The 19,534-nt window shown below is 31.8% G+C and overlaps 1 protein-coding gene across 1 annotated transcript; it reads right to left on the bottom strand.

Moving 5' to 3' along the window:
- Nucleotides 1-12,411: 12,411 nt before the first annotated feature.
- On the bottom strand, nucleotides 12,412-19,177 carry LOC145742089 (uncharacterized). Its single transcript, XM_082559841.1, has 17 exons — nucleotides 18,447-19,177; nucleotides 18,154-18,295; nucleotides 17,824-17,963; nucleotides 17,470-17,660; nucleotides 17,246-17,391; nucleotides 16,995-17,112; nucleotides 16,829-16,923; nucleotides 16,510-16,758; nucleotides 16,281-16,404; nucleotides 16,048-16,196; nucleotides 15,750-15,887; nucleotides 15,521-15,654; nucleotides 15,160-15,427; nucleotides 14,845-15,010; nucleotides 14,074-14,273; nucleotides 13,290-13,345; nucleotides 12,412-13,090 (listed from the first exon to the last, which is right to left on the bottom strand). Exons 1-17 carry the CDS (start codon nucleotides 18,584-18,586, stop codon nucleotides 12,952-12,954), a joined length of 2,595 nt encoding a protein of 864 aa, XP_082415967.1. The 5' UTR covers nucleotides 18,587-19,177; the 3' UTR covers nucleotides 12,412-12,951.
- Between the last annotated feature and the right edge of the window lie 357 nt (nucleotides 19,178-19,534).

The following is a 19,534-nucleotide window of genomic DNA, read 5'->3' as shown; positions in this document are numbered from 1 at the left end:
GTCTACTCTGCCGTCTGAAACTCGCAAATTTATTATGCGAAAAATATCTTAGCATCTTGTGGAGGTACTATTAACAATTCATAGAATTAAAAATTAAATCCGAGAAAGTGTCCAAATTCCAATAATTTGTCGCTGCGTTGACTTTTTATTTTAAACATCGTCCGTCGGATTTTTTCCCCTTTAAGAAGTTTGTGCACCAGCCATATTAAACGTCTCATCTATGGGCGTACTTTGCCAGATTAACTTCAAATAGTTTATTATCAAAATACTGAGGCACATTTTTTGATTCTGCGCAACGTCGATTATTAAATTTATGTCTTCGTGTCATACGTTTACGCAAAGTTTGTACAAATCTGTAATGAAATAAATAAAACCCTTTCAGCGTACAAATTTATTTTTGTTAAAACTTTTTTTTATATTTTTATTAATTGCCAAAAAAATATTTTTTATTGAAAAAAAATTTGTTGCAAAAAAATAAGTTATAAGAATTTATTGACTATTTAAAATTAAAATTTTTATAAAACTTGTAAAAAAATTTATTGAACGTTAATATGGAACTTTGGTTTAAAAATGAGAAATGTTCTTTACGTAAATTTGTGTACGATATTTGCTTACAATACAATTGTTTTATCGATCATTAAATTCGATAATTCCATTACTAACCGCATGCCTAATGTTAACGAACACACACATCGCTTATCAGCTTAGGAACATCACAGATCCAAAAATAACACGGCACTTTGGAAAAATAACGTTCCGTTTAGTTAAGCGCATTTTGATGTTTAATATTTGGGGACTAATGTATTTATTAGACGAACATGAAGGTTAACCGGTAATTTCTTGTTTAAAATCTTATCTCTTCATTTGTAATGGATTACAATTTGATTGCAGGAAATGTAAAACTGTAAAGAGAAAAAGATACTTGGTAAGAATTTGCAAACAAGTTTTTTTTATATTTTACCAAAATTTACATTAAATGTCGCATGAGCGTGATAATTTACGAGATTTGTTCAAGATTAGTCGATAAAGTTGACGCAAATTTATTTTTAATAGATGCCTCTTAGTACGGTCCCGTCCTCTAATTTGTCTTTTAACACAAACTTTGACTGATTGATTGATGTGAAAACTTGAAAATTTCTAATTACTTATTTGTTTTATTTTTGCAATCGACTTTCTCCCCAAAAGTGAAATGCATTAGAAAGTTTACAAAATAAATATCAAAAAATAAAAAAATGCGAAAGTAGGAAAAAAAAAAGAATAAAAGCATGTTTATGAAAGAATACATAGTTTACCAACAACTAAAAAAATGCATAAAAAATAAATAAAAAAACTAACCGCTACATTATGATTGCATAACCAAAAGCGAAAATCCAAACGAAATACAAAAAAGAAACAAAATTCCGTAAGTTAATATAAGTATTTAAAACGGATTTAACTCCCTTAAGGAATTAAGATAATCTCGCGCAAAACTTATCCACAGTGTTGACATATTTTGACGATTAAACTGATATTATTTGTGGCATATAAACCGATATGAAACAGAATACATTTGAACCCTTTCCTTTCTCCTTTTTCTCAGCAATAATGTCAATATACGCGTATTATTTTGACACAAGGCATTAAAGGTTTAAAATCGACCACTAAATGTATTTGTTGATTGAACATATCAAATTTAAACAAAGTTCACTATGTTCAGCATGTTGTTATTTTATCTTCCAGCCAGGCCTCGTAGTTTGCAACCGGTGCGTATATGCCAGGATTTCCCGGTGTTCCACATTGAAGAAATCCGAATGAAGTAACGCCGGCGACATACCATGATCCTTCCTCACTTCGACACATTAAAGGTCCACCCGAATCACCCTATAAAAAATAAATAAATAACTTTGTATATGATTTATTTTGCAAAATTTTGGTTTAAAGTTGAAACCAAATATGTTAGTAATTGTTTGCAAATGTTTACTCCGTATTTTTTCTACATATATTGAGCAAAAGTTTTTTAAGAGTCGTGAGTAAACAAAAAAAATTGTATTTAAACATACTGTGCAAGTATCTGAAGGCCTCTCATCTCCATCAATATCACCAGCACACATGTGAAATATTCTGTTTAACCGCTGATACCTAAATCCTAGATTTCGACACTCGGTGTGGTCCAATATTGGCACGGCAGCTTCTTGGAGGCCATTAGTCTGACCTCTTTCAACTAAAAATGTAAAGTTTTAACAAGTGTTGCATATTAATATTCTTATTTTTTGGTGTTAAAAATAAGATGAAATTTTTGCCAACCTGTTAAGCTACCCCAACCCATAATGAAGCATGTTTCTCCCGGCCGCGGTCGCCTGTGGTTTGGCAAACAACTTGGCATTATGGTGGGTGTTAGAGTCGTTGGTTTTTCAAGCTTTACCAACATAATATCATCTAAAAACAAACAAATTTTTAAAATTATTATGTATATACGTTATACAAAAAAGATTAATTTAAATAAAAACTTTAGCAGGCGAAGATCACGTCAACATTTCTAACCGACACTTTCAATTATAAATATTCAAGACATCACAACATATGACGTTTACTATAATAGGTAAAGACTGTTTTGAAATGTTTAATTGCTGATTTCATGAACTAACTTTGCTCGCATTAATCGCTTTAATAAGGTGTGGCTTAATATATCCAGTCTAAATAAGCAATGTTTTAATCTGATAAAAGTTATGATTATAAGCATCATATTCGCTCATCAAAGGGTTTATAATTTATTAATTATTGTTATTCGCGGAACTGTAAGGATAAACCACGTAATTGTTGGCATTCTTACTTGTTTACTTGCTCATGTTTTTGACATTTTCAATATTTTAATTAGCACATTTAACTACTTAAACTTTTCGGCCATCTATAAAGCTGAAGTGTCAAATAAACATCATTTTACTTACTGTTAGCAGTAAACCCATTAATAAAATCCAGATGTGGGTAAAATTTATCGATATCTACTCGAGTGTATGTTTCTGGTTCGTCAAGAAAGTGTGCTCCCAAAACCATAGACCAACTTTTTGCGGGAATCCTAAAATTTTTGCATGTTTACAAAACAAGCCAACAATGCAACTTAAAAACTTACTGTTTGTTATAGCAATGTGCTGCGCTCAACGTCCATTGTGGAGTGATTAAGACAGCTCCACAAAAGTGTTTTTCGTTTACTTGTAAGCTTGCCATCCATGGCCATGTATTGGCTACTGATGCCTAAACATTTAAAGTTTTTATAATTTTGCTCAACTTTTAAAATGTTCTTTATTTGAATAAATATTTACCATTCCACCGAATATAAGCAAGGTAGCGGATGTATTTTGTTGTTGTTGAATGCCATTCAATTTTGGTCGAACTCCACAAACCCAATCTTTTGTGATATTTTTTGGTGCGCACGCCATTGTGTTACAATCTACTTCTTCCATATTCGACCCAGAACAACCTGAGCAAATGTATAAATATTATGTTAACGTACTAAACACAAAAACAATATCTCGCAGCACGTGTAATATTTATTAAGAACTAACATACTTTCAAAGGAACTTGAACATCTTCTTTTCCGAGTTGAAATCCCACCACCACAACATCGATCACATGAAGAGAATTGGCCCCAACTTGCCCACTCCGGGCATGACTAAAATATAGCTCGTATTGAATCAATTATCAAGTCTATGTTTACTGAAAAATAAAAATTATATATACTTACAAATAACGCGCATTGCGTTTCTTGAACGTAATCACCAATACATTTCCCTTGAATACAAGATCGAGATCTTGTTCGAATTCCACCACCACAAGTTGCACTGCAGTCGTTGTATTCACTCCAGCTTGACCAAATTGGACATATCTCAATATAAAATGTATTTTTTAAACTTAACTGTAAATAGTTTTGATAAAAAAAACTTATGCTGATCAAACTTACTTGTTCATTGCATCTTCTCATTTCCAAATTACTCCCCTTGCAATCTCTGTACCGTTTAATAAAATTGGTTGTACTCGTACATTGACGAGTCCGTGTTTGGTCTCCACCTCCACATGATGTCGTGCACGGGCTGTATTGTGCCCATTCCGACCAACATGGAGGTGAAAAACATGACTTATACCTGACTGTCACCCCACTGCATGATTCCATGGCTGCAAAACATTTACATTATATTTATTTTTGGTAAAGTATTTTTTTGTATAAGTATGTATTTTTACCTTTTATTTTTTTTTCTGCTTTTTTAAAAACGACTTACTTTGATTTCCTTCATAACAGGAACGAGTAGTTAAAGTATATCCTGCTCCACAAGAAGTAGAACAAGGTCTCCAACTTGACCATGGTGTGTACACAGTTTGGCACAAATTAACTGGAAGGCAGTTTTTATGATCATGAGAAGCTTTTCTTCCGCCTCGACACATGTCATTGTCAACTACTTCTGCACAAAAAAATAACTATAAATACGTTTTAAACCTTTTCAGTAATTTTTTTAGATTTTACAAAGTAATCTTAAAATAAAATGACTTTTCACAAACAAACCCTCAAAAAAACTCTTCATTTTAATTGGGGGAGTAGCGCTATAATAAAACACAGGTTCGGTTTTTAACAGGGATAACCCATTTATCCCTCTTTTTGATCGCGTGTTATTGGTATCGGAAGCTTCCTCGACCACGTGGTTCACTATTGCATTAATGACGTCATGTGAAGTTGGTTTGTATATCAAAGTGCCATTTAAGGTTGCGGTGTTCGTTGTGAGATTATCTTGAACTGTTCCAGAATCTTTGTAAAATTAAAAATTACAATTTATATGAGGAGAATAAATTATCTAAGTTATTCAAATACCAACCTCTAGTTGATTCTCTTTTTCGTTCATCATAAGTTTGGTGTTTAACATACCTATTAAACAAAAATATAAATTAGATACGACAAAAACTATTGCATTTAACCAAACGCAATTCACGGATTTCTTAAACTTTTTACGTTTTTGCGTAAACTTTCCGCGATGGGAAAATTCGGTAAAGTTGACAATGTTTATTGTGTTTGTTTTGATAAACGTGTTATTATCCCCACTGATACGACACGAAGTATAGTAATCAAGCAGTTTACCACCCGTTTTCTCAATCCCTCAATTACCTCCAAGTCTGTTTATTTGGATGTTTCTGAATTACGTTTTAACTATACCAAACACAAAACATGACCGAGCAAGGCACGAAATTTAATATACATAAAAATGTATACCCATCACGTTTTTATTTAAATATAAGAATAAATTAATTAAACTAAGGTTTATTAAGCTGATTTTTGGCGCCACTAACAACGATAAACTATTTTGCAACTAACTTGAGAATTTGGGTTTTTAAATTATTTTACACACCTTCGTTGGACGCAATATCGTACACGCGTTTGATCACCAGGTTTGCCGCATGTTTTACTGCACATTGACCATTCCGACCACTGGTCCCATCTTGGACATGTAACCATATGCGAACAAGCCCGCGTTTCCATGCTGTTTTCATCACATATTCTGAAAAAGAGCAAACATGGTTTCGAAACTTATTATATTGCCGATAAATATATTGCATAGAGTACTTGGTACTTTGAACCATTTTAATAAACATTTACCTAGTGTTAGTTATTGGATCCCAAAAGCATTTTCTCGATCGTCTTTGAGTACCAGCTTTTCCACATGATGTTGAACACATACTCCATGGGGACCACTGCGTATCCCTTTTAAACAATGTATCTTATAGTTAACTGTATTTTGATTTTTTAAATCGTGCTTAAATATAACTTACTTAGTGTAATTGTAAGGTGTCGTAAAGTCGTATTTCTTTACTGTTGTATTGGCACAGATAGGCCCAGCACAAACCTTTGTTTCTCGAAGTTCATCTACAAAACAAAATATATAATCAAATTTGTTGTTTTGAATTTTAAAAGTAGCACTTTTATCTTATCCCAACGTACCATTTGTGCAATTGTTTGACCAACATATTCGTCTTCTAGTCACGTGTGACCACATATCGCAAGGGGCTCTACACTGACTCCACTGTCCCCATGACAACGTTGCCAATGAACATCTTATGTAAGTGTTGCAACGTCGCACTTCTTTGTCAGGACCTCTACAAATACTTTTCTAAAAAAAATTATTTTATTTTTTTTTTTTTATAAACAAACGTAAGTTGAAGTGGTTATTTTTATTGGTGTTGTAATTTTTGTTGCTTAATTATTGTACAGTTGAACTTAACACATACCTGCTTAGCTAGGCAAGTTCTTGCTCTTAGTTTCTTTCCTTCAATTCCACAGCTGTGGCTGCAAGGTGACATCTTCGACCATTTACTCCAAGGCGATTTGCATCGAGAGGAAAGAAGACAAGGAGTGACTTTCGTGACTCTCCCATTACAACCGCTTGCTTTTTTGTTTTCCGAGTAACAAATTCTAAAAATTTAATTCCGTGATCTAAAGTTTGTTTATTATAATTAAGAATTTCTGAATTAAAAATTCTCAGATAATCTGTCCACACCGTAAACTGTGCAAGGCTTCATGTTTAATGTTTATAGTGGAAATCGCTTAATGTCAGCATGTTTTGCTTACGGTAGTGTTGTTTATGAACACGCTCTGCTCATTACTGGCAAATTACAAGCAGATTGTTTAGGTTGAGTTACCGAAATTTCCGTTTGAAATGGTTTATAAAATTAAAAGAAGCACGAATCTGTAAACTTACAGCCGTTTTAAATTTTTGAGTGGCCCGATTTATCACGTTTTAAAGTCTTTTCGTTTACCACTCCCCAAATAAATGTTAAAGAAGTAATGTATAGTAAGCAGAGATTATAACACCAAAGAATTAGGTTTGTATTTTTAATGAAAAAAAATGCAACATCATTATTTCCCTGAAACTCATCTGAACAAAAGGATTAGTAATTCTTTGTATCGGGTTACGATTTTACTATGTTTTAGTTAGAGGCTAAAAATGACGTAATGAAAAAAATATTAATTCTCCGTGTAAAGATATCAAATTAAGTGCAGTCATGTTTACGATTACTGCTAATATAACTCTCTAATACATTTGCAAACATTTTAAAATTAGAAAAAATTACCGTTTCATGAGCTGCTGGCCTCTTCCACACGTCTTAGTGCATGGACTAATGGTTGCCCATGGTGACCATACTGGACATGGTCCTAAATTACATGGTTCGACCATGGTGTCATTTCCATTACAAGTATTTGTATCCGAGCTGTTTTCGCAATATCTTCTTAATGTTCTAACACCCCTGCCACAAGAGGCGCTGCAAAGATTTTCACCCTGCCATTCAGTCCTTTAACAATAAAAAGGTAAATTGATTTTAAGTTTGTTATATAAAATATTTTAAATAAGAATTTGCTTAATTTAGTTTTTTTTAAGTTATTTTAATATTTTCTCCAGATTTTAATTTTCTTGTTAGCGAGAATTAAAATTGCTTTCAATTGAAAAAAATATTTTTATGACATATTAGTAATATTTATGCAACGCTCTTCTTTGCAATAAATAAGTTATCTATGGGCGTAGGCCAAACAGTTTCAAATGTTGTAAATCCGGATTAATTTCATATCAAATAAATTGATCAAAAATTCAATTTAATCCGTGCGCTAAAATTTCGAGTATACCTTTAAACAAAAATTCGATGTTCAAAGATATCCAAATCAAAACTTTGGATTATAAAACTGGTTTTCGTGTTTACGTAAAGAGATATCTTGCTTACGTACGCCCATTTAATTCTTGTTGATATTTTTAATCAAATTTTTGCCGATGTCATTGTTTGGGTTGCATTTTTAAAAATTTTTTTATAAAAATATTAGTCGGTGTTTGGTAAAATTTCATTTATAGATTGCGATAAATCACCACATACTCACGAAAAATTACCACACTCACCTTTTCTGCTCTGTTATAGTTCACGTATTTTAAAATAAAGCGATCATTTCGATTAATATAATAACTTAAAATATAACAGCTTACCATTCAGGACATGGCATTTCAAATTCCTGGCACCCAAACAAAGAAGCCAAATATTCGTCCTCTCCGTCTTCGAGACTAAACAAATCCTGCAGCCAATCGGGTCCGTCTTCCCCAATAAACACTTGCCTTTTTTGTCGACCATTTTCTAAAATAAATAGTTTATTTTATTTGTTCTAATTTTAATTTTTTTTGGTATTAAAAATCATTTTATTTGGCGGATATATTCCAAGCGATTATTTGCTATAACTATTAGGTGATTGTTCAGAATTCGTTGTGTATGTGGAGATTACTATAAGGTTGTTGGCACTAGTTATTTAACAAAGCCATATTAAATTCACTTTGTTAATAAATATATTGAACTCGTTTATATAAAATTCCCATGTAAATTTAGACGTAATAAATAAATGGAACACATACACGTTTAGAAAAAATAAAAATGGACGCGCCAATACCTTTTTTGATCTACCCGCAAATCAATAACTTTTGCCGCTGTTACAATTCTGCTATATGGCGTAAGGGCAAATAACAAATACTATTTTGAACCGCCGCCATTTGTGCACTTTTTTAACTTAAACATTTGAAAAGTTTTTAGAATATTTTGTCTGCATTTTTGACAAATTAATTGCATGTAATTATTCATGTCGCAAAAATTAGTTTCAAATAATAGGAGAAATAGATTAACAGACTTGAATTGATATTTATATTTCAGCTTCTGGTGATGCGCTTAGGTTGAAATTGTAAGTAGGTTTGGGTTAACACAGATCGTTCGTGTCATCACAGTTTACATCAAAGCTTAAAACCTTTAACGACTTTAGTCATTGGTTTGGTATTAAATAGTATACCCGGATTGTGACTCGGCGTGTTAAAGAGTTGTGCTAATTGACAATGTAATACGTTGATGCGATTGATTAGCCTTGCCAAGCACCGGTTCAAATTCTATGCGCATAAATAAATAAATTCGAAAGTACATTTTAAAACCCACAGAAAGTCGCGTTTCATTAAATAAACATCTTATGGATTAGTTTATTTTATTGTGGTAAACCATACGTAAGGTCACTGTTTATGATTAAATTTTTTTTATGCGCCAATGGCAAAACATAAAAATTATTTTGGCTTATTTTTTTTTGGTGATTTTTGCTTTAATTTTTAAACGAAATTAAAAAAAAGTTTATATAACAATATGATATTGCGTTTTAGACTTTGAAACCAAACAAATAACAAACACAATTTTTAATTCCCACGTTTCCATGAAATATGAAAGGTTACACTTTAGGCGAAATTTTGCGTCAAATTATTATTCTTAGAAATTAATTTAATTAAATTCTTGCCCAACTTTTTGATAGAGGGTCTAGTTTTTAAAAAAAATTGTTAAATGATAATCAATAAATGTATATTAATACTTACTAAGCTTCTCTATGTTTCGTGGAAATATAGAATTAAATTTCTTAAATCTTGCTTTGTTCATTCTGAAATCGAAAAGTCGTTCAAACAAACCAAGATGAGCTGAATTTTGTGTGAACGAAAAATCAACCGAAGTCAAAAGTATTAAAAAACAGGTTACTAGTAACATTGTCAACAATAATATATTAATTTCCGTTGCAATTTAAAATCTCTAAAAAAAAATTGCCAGAAATTTTCAATTTAATATTTTGTTAAAACCAATTTCAAAAATTTGCTCTGCAACTCGTTTTACAAAATACTATTTTTTGTAACGTTACAGTTACACCATGTGTGCAATTGTGAACTAATATCAGAAGAACTTGCTCTTATATAGTGCAACACACATGCAGTTTTTTTATATTCCTCACACCTTTAACATTCCTCAACCACGATAATAACTTATATTGACGTCACAGAAACTTGGAATATTAATTTTTTTCTCCTGTTTCTTAACTGCACCTTTTGAAGTCATTTTTATTTTATCAACATAATTAAAATAATAAGCACATTTATAACATATGGCGAAATTAAATCGTCATATATGCCTCAGAAAGCGCGCTGTACACTTCTTTTCGGCTTATTATGGCAATCATTAAAACACCATCACAGAGATCAGAAATCTAATCATAGCCATAACAAAAGCTTAAAGACGAAGCCGAGAAATTTGTGCCAGCCTACGACATTAAGTTTTTTTTTATATTTGCGGTCGAAAGAAATAGGATTGGTAACCTTCAAGTTTTTTTATCAGTTGAAGCTAAAACGGGTAATATCACGTGATCAGTTTTCGCGACACGGGAGTTAGTACATTTTGTATTCACATTGGACTCACATATGCTTGGTAAGTGCTTGAACGGCGCAAAAATAGGCACACTTATTGCACGTGCGATGCTTAATCCTATAAACGTTGAAGGTACCTTATAAAACAGCTTCCTTAATTGCTACTTTGTGGACAAATATTTTATGGATTTATTAACATTGTTCAAAGAAACGGACGACCTTTATATCAAAATACGTCAACGAAGTTAAATCGGAAAAAATCGTTTCCCAAGTGACGTAGTTATAATACAAAGTCCCTAATTTAGTACAATTAACATTGCAAGGATCAAAATGGGTTAAAGTGGAGGAAGTACCGAAAAAACCTAAGTTTAACTCAAACTCAAAACTTTTTTGGCGTTTAATACATAATTACATCAGTAGTTAAATTTGGATCTGTAACTTCATTGACAATTTTCACACCAAACCGGATACAAAACAATTTTAAACACCTGTAATCGAGTCTATGTTGACATACTCATGTAGTGATATGGTGTCGCCGCAATATGTTATTAGAAAAGAATTCTCCTGTTTTTCTGTCTAACTCGGAATACTTTGTTGTAGCACATTACGTTGTGTTTCACTTAGTCATTTTTCCTTATAAAGACGCCAAGATTAGGCCACGCTATTTCTCTTCTTTAATTCGTGGATAGTATCGCATTGACAAAATATCGCTTTGTAACCACGTGTTTTCAGTACCAAGTACGACAAGTTGGTGGCCCGCTATTTTCATGCGTTGTAAAGCATTGCAACCTAATTTGAGGTCTGGTTTAGAATTAATTATACGAAGAGTGTTTAGTAATTTAGGCAATAAAAAAATTCCAACAAACTTAAAAAGAAGCAAATTTTTTTTAATATAAAGTTGCAACATAGCACCTGACTTATCACGTTATAAATAATTCCAAACATATACCAAGTCGCACCTTTGGTGTACCGCGGTTGTTACTCCCTAATTGTTTTACCATTAGATATGTATTGTATTTGGCCTAAGTAACACTGTTTTTAAACTGATTGAGCTGACTATCGTATTATGTATCACTTAACTAAAATCTTGATCCTGAATTTTTCTAACACTAAAGTAGTTTGAAGCGGTGTCTATTTCTTAACTTCTTTTAATCTTTTCTTTAAATTTAAATTGGTTTATGCAACGTTGTTCTTATACAATATTTCTTTATAATTACTGGATTAAATCTCACAACACATACTATTTAAAGTATGTTTACAAAAGTACCTTTAAAGCTTATTTCATGATCTATCTACCTAAGCTTAAAGTAATAAACCTTACTTAGAGATTATATTACTACACCAACTTAATTGCGGTTTAACGTTGTTTAGAATATGTAAGTTGATATACGCTTAATAAAAATAGAGTTTAACAATTCATATAAACATTACACATAAAATGCAGCATGATTTATAAAATAAATGGCAATCTTGAAACAAGTAACCGTAGTTAGATTGTTGTGCTTTTACATTCTTATGCTTTTAAATTAATGCGCGTGCAACCATATTGAGTATATTTTGTTTTATAAGAAAATGATAAAAGTATGTGGTACCCAAAAATCTTTGGTTAAAAATGGCTATCGATTTTACATTACTTAGATTAGATAAACGTGATCCCATAATTTCACGCTGGATTACTGGTATAACTCATTTGCATTCGACTTTGTGCAAAGCATACAGAACATCTTGCTGACGTCATTCGAAATTCCTAAACCATTTAAATACAAACTTATTCGTAATATCGATGAATTAAGCACACCAATCAAATAAGATTATAGAGAGTTTATTTTATTAACCACTTAAATTAACGCACAATTAATAAATCTTAAAAAGGTGTAAAATATTAAAAACAATTTTTATGACATACTATTATTTTAACATGAGTTTTTTACTCAAAATTATATTTCAAAATAAATATTTACAAAAATGACAATATTACGTTTTAAATCAGATACCGCATAATTAAATTCAACAATCTTTACTTCAAAGCACTAAAGTTCAAAGGTAAACTGCACAGCTACCGAATTCTTTAAAATTTTAATCTTTTTTTATTGCCTTATGTAGGTATAGCTTATCTGGCAATTAATATTAAAATTATAAGGTTGATTTTTACAAGTGTTTTAGTTGAGGTCATGTGTAGAACAGTTTTTATTACAAACAACACACTTACGCGAGTGTTTGAAATCCTTGTATTTAATGTAACAAAACTTAACTCGGCACACTTTTAAAAAGCATATAACATTTAACAAAGCTTTTTTCAAGCCGAAAATAATAACCCAAAAACAATAAATCTATATAGTATGTGGTAAGCTAACAACACGAAAAACATCCTTTTGAATTTGTAATAAGTACTTTCCGTAACCATATTTTGTTTGAAATAAAGTAAATGAGTTTATTTTTTACATTTTCTTGAGTACTTTTTAATTAATTACGTATTTCTGTGTCAGCAGTTTGAGCAAAAACAAAATTAATCACAACCTTTTTGCGACATCTTGTCGTTATAATCAACTATTAAAAAAGTTTAAGTAACATTTAAGATTATAAACATATGACCTAATTTAATCACAATTTTAAGCGCAAGCGAATCAAAAAATAAAGTAATGAAAATATATATCTACATATGCACAATTACGTCTATAAATTTTTAACATTAAAGTATATACAAGCAAAAATAAACATCAAAAAAACGGTCAAATATTATTTCTTTTTTTATTTATAACACGGGATTTCCGTTGTAAAAATGGTAGCTGTTGAATCCGTAAAATTTGTGACGTTTTTCCCGATGTTTAATAGAATGATGAAAGCGAAGATCAGCTGATTTGTCAGATAACTCGTAGTGCCGTTCGTTATCCCTTTGTTATATGAGAAAAGTATGAAATATCACGGAATTTAAATAAACATAGCTAAAAGTTTTAACATTTTGCTTATTCAATTCTTGTTATCAGAATGTTAATTATGTGATTATAAAAATTTAAAAAGATTATGGAAAAACTAATAAATTAGAATATAAAGAAATTAAAAAAACAATAAATTAAATCAATTTATAATTACCTCATATCCGGAGAATTTTCGGGCAAACTTTCATGTAATCTTCTGTGGGCATCCGTCTATAAAACATTATCAAAAACGTAAACATTTTTAAAATACAACCAACTAAACTTATTTTTAGCAATGTTGACCCTTATCATAATAAACATGAGCTTGTTTCGTCATTTATTTTAATGATGACCAGCTGGCACTTAAACTGGCCCACAACTGCTTGGGGATATTTTTTATTTTCAACCAATCTGGTTCGAATTTGATTGACGCATGACGTCACTAACCAATGTGTCAAATTAAATCTTATCGCCACCGTATTCCTGGAAAAGAGCGAATTATGCATCGCTATCACATCACATCAATCACATAATGAGATGCTTTAACGCATTTGTTTCAATATACAATCCAGATAAAGGTAAACAACAGTTTAAAGTCTAGCTATAGCGTAAAATGGGGGATTTTGTAGAATTTCTTGGAAAACTTACTTGAGAAAAACTTAAACTGTTACCTACATTACTACAAAACCCCGATAAAGCTTAAACGAAAACACTAATTAGGTTTAATGACAAGATTTAAGTTTTGCAAATCTCGACCTATAACATTTCCCGTCAATCAAATATACACGTTCATGCAATTTATGTCTAAAACAATATAGACAAAATACGTCAAGTAGTCTAATGATTATACAATGTACATTTTTAATTTATAGAAAGTTTTATCATATTAGTTTATTCGGTTAATTTTTTTCCCAAGATCTTGGTAAATATTTAACATTATTAAAATAAATTTAACTCACCTTGCTCCAACTGTTTTGTATATCCAGCAATGCTGTTTGTGGTCGCGGACTTCCCGGCTCTGGGAACCAACTTTTGGGGTCAAACTGAGCCTTTAGGCGAACATCATGGTTCCACGTCCAGCTATCCTGGGTTGGGGGACGGCTCTGCTCGTGGGGAAAAGCACTCGCGGGACGAAGCGTGGGACCACGAGGAGATAACCCTTCAAGAAAAAAAATTAATTCAAAATTATGATTAATTTACCTATAACAGGCAATTAATAAATCACAGATTTAATAAATTGATATATTTTAAGAATTTAAAATTTTGTTTTAAATTTGTGGAACTTTTTTATACGTCATCGTGATATTATTTTCCAAGTAACTTGGGTTATTAAGGTAAATATTTCTTCGCAACGAAACGTATACAACATTCTTGTATGTCATCGCTGTATGTTTGACAACCGGCAATTTTGTTCGAGTTAATGGCCTTGCCGTGTTTATGACGTCATAATGACATATTTACTAACAAACAATAAAGATAATCTGCGAAAGCGAAACGTAAGAAGAAATTATTTGCATTACGAAATTAAAGCGTTTCTTAATACCAGCTTTTATGTACCATCGTATATACAAAATAACACCCACGGTGACTTATATTATAAACAATACTAATATTGTTTACCATAAAGAAAAATTACTTTTTTTAAAATTATTATATATTTTGCAATATAACTATTTCAAATATAAACAGCAAAAATAACTTTTAAATAAAATAAATATTTGTGTATTTACCTTCATAAAGGGACGGCTCACTAACTGATCTTGGAGGGGAAGGCAGGGGCGTAGATGGAAAAGGAGTGGAGGGTCTTTTAGCTGAAAAATTGTTGTTGGGGTTGTTTAGTGGAGAAGTTGACAATTGGAATCTTGCTCCGTATTCTGACGACGCTACCCGAACGACCTTTAAAATTACAAACAAAATAAGCTTGTGTTATTGGCATTACAAATTTTAAGTAAAAATTATTTTGACTTATACTTCAAATTTTATTGTAAATAAATAAACTTAAAAAAGTGCATTTGAAAAGACATTAAAGAGATATCCATTTTCACCTCGTTAAATGAGATGTTTTTACTTGCTCCAGTCCGTGGAGGTGAACCCGGGACTCTCAATATCGAACCCGATGCCGAGGAACTAAGTCTCGCTGCATCACCAGATCTTGACGTTAAGTTTTCTTTTCCCGAATCTACACTTAATGAAAACGGATTTGTCCTTGTGATGTAGCTCGATAACAACCCCTTGCGGTTTTGTTGTGGTGGATCAACAATTGGAATATCTCGACGCCAAGTCTTTGGAAAGTCCTTATAACCTGTCAGTTGCCTGTAATAAGTTAATAGATTAGATGGAAATATAATTAAACTGCAAAAAAATACTTGTAAATGTATAAACTATAAAAACTTGATATGTTGTTACCTGTCATGTAAGTTAGTTAATGTTCCTCTGTCGCTTATCGTTTCTGTCGAGAAGTTTAACCCTGTACTATACCTTTCGGGTTTCTCGTGACGCGTTGTACGAAGTTCATGAAGTCTTTGACCGTCTTGTCCAACCTTAATTTTAAAAAATAAAATAAAAAGCAAAATTTAAACTGATATAAAAATTGAATCTACTAACGTTAAGCTTATAAACCTATTTTTATTATTACCTGAATGGAATGTTGGTCTAAAGCCTTTGGTTCCAATCTGTTTCCCATTTGATCAGTTTTATTTCTCAAAGCATGCATGTCTTTGTGAGCAATATACTGAAGAGCTAATTCGTATTCTTCGTTTCTTCGTTCTATTTCCTATAATAGTAAAAAAATGGACTGTATCTGCTAATATAGACATATTGGTCAATACTTTGTAAAAAGTATATATGACAGGTTAATTTGTAAGAATATATTTTAGGTTTGGGGCTTAAGCTTTTTAAAGATCTTAAGGTATCAGTAAAGTACTTTTACAAACCTTAAATTTATCATCTCTTGCTTTTTGATAATCTTTAAGATAATACTCCTGCTTTTCTGGCAGTTCGATTTGTTCCTCAATTGTCTTTGGAAGTTTTCGGAAATCCTCCTCGCCAAGTAAACTTTTGTTCAATGAAATTTTTGCCAAACCTTTTTGCCAAAATAAAAATAACAACTGCTACTATAAATTCCAACTACACAACTTTAAATTTAATACACAATTATTTTTTAAACCTTCTTCTGGTTGACTTTCTTTTTCAATTCTTCTCCATTCTTCGACTTCTGTTTCTTGAGAAGGATGCCTTACTGACAGAGCAGACTTTAGCTTTCTTGTTTTAGAATTTTCACTTTCTTCTTCCTAATAAATATTTTATTATCGTGCATTTATGCAAAGTTTTAGACCAAGGTGGATTAATAGTTAGCCAAAACTACTTCGTATTACTAATTTTTTTTTAAATGTCACCTTTTTCCACATTGCTGGATCAGTAGTTTGGCGACCTGTTCTATACCACTCATCTTTGCGGCGTAAGGGCTTTGGTAAATCAGGAAAAGATTGGTAATTCTTGGTGTCCATTACATCTGCAGGGTCAGGTTGCGGATCGTCGTCAGGATACCGAATCCCTGCCGAAATGTGACGTCGGTTTTGGTACAGACGAGCATATCTTCCTTCGTTAGGGCGAGGTGATAAAAATGTTGGTGACGTGGCTGGTCTCTGAACGTATTTAACATATTTTATTAAAATATTATTAAATAAGAGATTAAAGGTTATAGTTTAATTATACCATTGGATCGTTTCGATTGTCCCTTCCACTAGTTATTTCGTCAACCAATTTTTGGTGATGATCGTCCAAATGAAGTGCATTAGATGGCCCATTACCTAAACATTTTTAACTAAAAATAATAACCAGCGTTTTTTAAAGTTTACGCCAATCATTTTAAATAACATGCCTGTAAAGTTGTAATCGTATGAAGTCGTCCATTGATCCCTTTCTAGATTACGCAACGCATTAACACTTCTCAGCTCCAATCTCTGATTTTCGTCTCGTAATCTTAGATTTGGGTGAACCTATCATAACATATAATTAAAACCTGTGTGTACGTATGTACAGATAAACATGTTATTATGCTAAACATGTTAAGCTTACTAAATGTATTTAAAAGAAAGCTTTTACAAAGTAAGTTCAACTAAAATATTGTACTATTTTAGGTGGTGTGGGGTAGTAAGGCTGCTTTCCTCCTTCGGGCGATTTCATCAGTTGGTAGAAATCATTTTCACCTGGCCATGTAAGACCATTTTTCTCACTTTCATGCGGATATTCTTGCAGTTCCCTCCGAAATGCAGCACCTAGTTTAGATAAGTAACAAATACATTAAAATAACTATAATAATTTACTAACAAGATGTCACAACCGGTAGCTACAACCTTTAGCTTTGTTTTTAATCAAAACTTTGTTGCCATTTGCCGGAGCGTTAGGGTGGATGGGTTGATCTCCCCTTGCTGGATCTCCGGTACTCGGATCATCAGGTGTGTTAAACTTTGGAAAAACAGCAAGCCTGGACATGTGTGATGTATAAGGGTGCTCGGCAGGATAGGGAAGGTCTATTTGGCGTTTACTAAAATTAAATATTAACAATCGTGTTATCATCAGAAACCTAGAAAGTAAAAATATAAAAAAATCCCTTTTAAAAACTATTTATTAAAGCATTAATTTTTACTATTTTCACCCATATTTTAATAAACCCAAAAAATATAAAGTTTTTTTAATTTTTGTTTTACGTCATTTCTTTATGCGGTGGTGGCGGTAAAACCTGATCACTTGTACGAACATGACTTTTATTTAAATGTGTGACGTCAAAATATTGTTCCACTTTCAGGTCACGTGGGTCGCTGGCTCCAGTTCCGTAATGACGATGTCCCTAAGTTGAAAAATATTTAAAGTACACAACAAATAATTCAAAAGGATTGCACTTTTTAAAATTTTTATAAATAATTTTTTAGCAATGATCAACTCATTACAAATATGGTTTGGAATAATTTGTCGGTAATTCAATTTTTACCGAAAGTTTGTTGCATGTCAAAATAAAAGATAAAGTAATTTAAGTTTACCTTTTGAACTACAGTCGGTGGATAAGTCTTTGGCTTAATAAATTCCTCGGGAAGTTGCACTTTCTGTAAACCTCCATAGTCCCGCAAACGACCCCATGGTAATCTGGGCTGCTTTTCCAGCGACGAACGATACTTCTCAAACCTAAATAAAACATATTATATACAGAATTTTAGCAACAACCATAAAAAATGTCAGGTTCCAGTATACAAGTTCACCGATCAAAAAGGGCTTTAAAATTTCCATTTGCGGTATTTCGATTTAAATTAGCGAAACATTGAAATGCTTTTATAACCTTGAAGGACTAACTGTGACTCTCTCCAACTGAAGTGGTGTAAACAGTTCATTTGATGCGAGGTTTTGCGACAAGTGTTCGCTGCCCAATGTTTCTCGATAGAAGTGGCTTAGTGGCAGTGAAAGCTGGGTTGTCGACATTTTGATTGTTTACAGTAATAGTCCTTACACATACACAGCTGTTAAAATGGATTTAAAGTTGAAACAATTAAAAATAACTTACTCAAGAGCCTTAATTGTTGTTATTTTGTCTTGCTTTCTTATATACACTTTTTTTTACACAAAAAAACCATAACCAATTAATATTCTTATTTGTTTTTATTGTTTCTGATTATAAGTAGACTACCGGTAACTTTAAAGGAAAAAAAGATGTTTCAAGTATATCCAAAGTGTAATACTAAATATCTCTACTCTACCTTTAACATATTTTTTCTAAACCTAGTTTCCAAGCGCCAGGTTTTGCTTTGTACTGCCGTTATTTATTTAGTATTCAGCTTATTGTAATGACCTTTGTCGATAAGGAAGCTTTGTGACAACACTGTATAAATATTAACTTTGTTCACGTATTGAAATGCGTTTGAGGTTAATTGTGTAAATTTTAAAATAATGTATCTAGATTGCTATTGGTTATATATGTTCTTTCTCTTGCATTAATACACAATCAATATAACTCTACTTGAATACAAGTTCTAGTTCAAATTATAGTTTTCAATAAACTTTGTTTAATGAGGCATAAAGTTTTCAAGCTTTTAGTAAAAATTTATCATTGAACTTGAAAATCTACTTCACCCTATTAAACTACTTAACCATGTAATTTCTAAACAGCCGCTGTTCTAGCTTCCTCTCAAAATAGTCGGGGCCACTTGTACAGACGACGGCACAATAGGCTTAACATCGTTTCCAAACGATATGTTTGCTTTTCTTAGGAGATAATAAAATAAAATTCATTTAAAGGTCTTTAAACAATGGTAAGCTCTACAATAAGGGCCGCCCAACTACAGTTGCTATTCAGTCGCCGTGGCATCGATATCTATAATTTGGCGTTTTTAATGGGCGATGATTAAATTCTCGTCGTTTTTCTAACACTTT

Source organism: Corella eumyota, chromosome 2 (assembly GCF_963082875.1).
Source record: "Corella eumyota chromosome 2, kaCorEumy4.1, whole genome shotgun sequence".
NCBI classification, from domain to species: Eukaryota; Metazoa; Chordata; class Ascidiacea; order Phlebobranchia; family Corellidae; genus Corella; species Corella eumyota.
The sequence above is the reverse complement of the archived record's forward strand: the minus strand, read 5'-3'. Positions and strand labels throughout refer to the sequence as shown.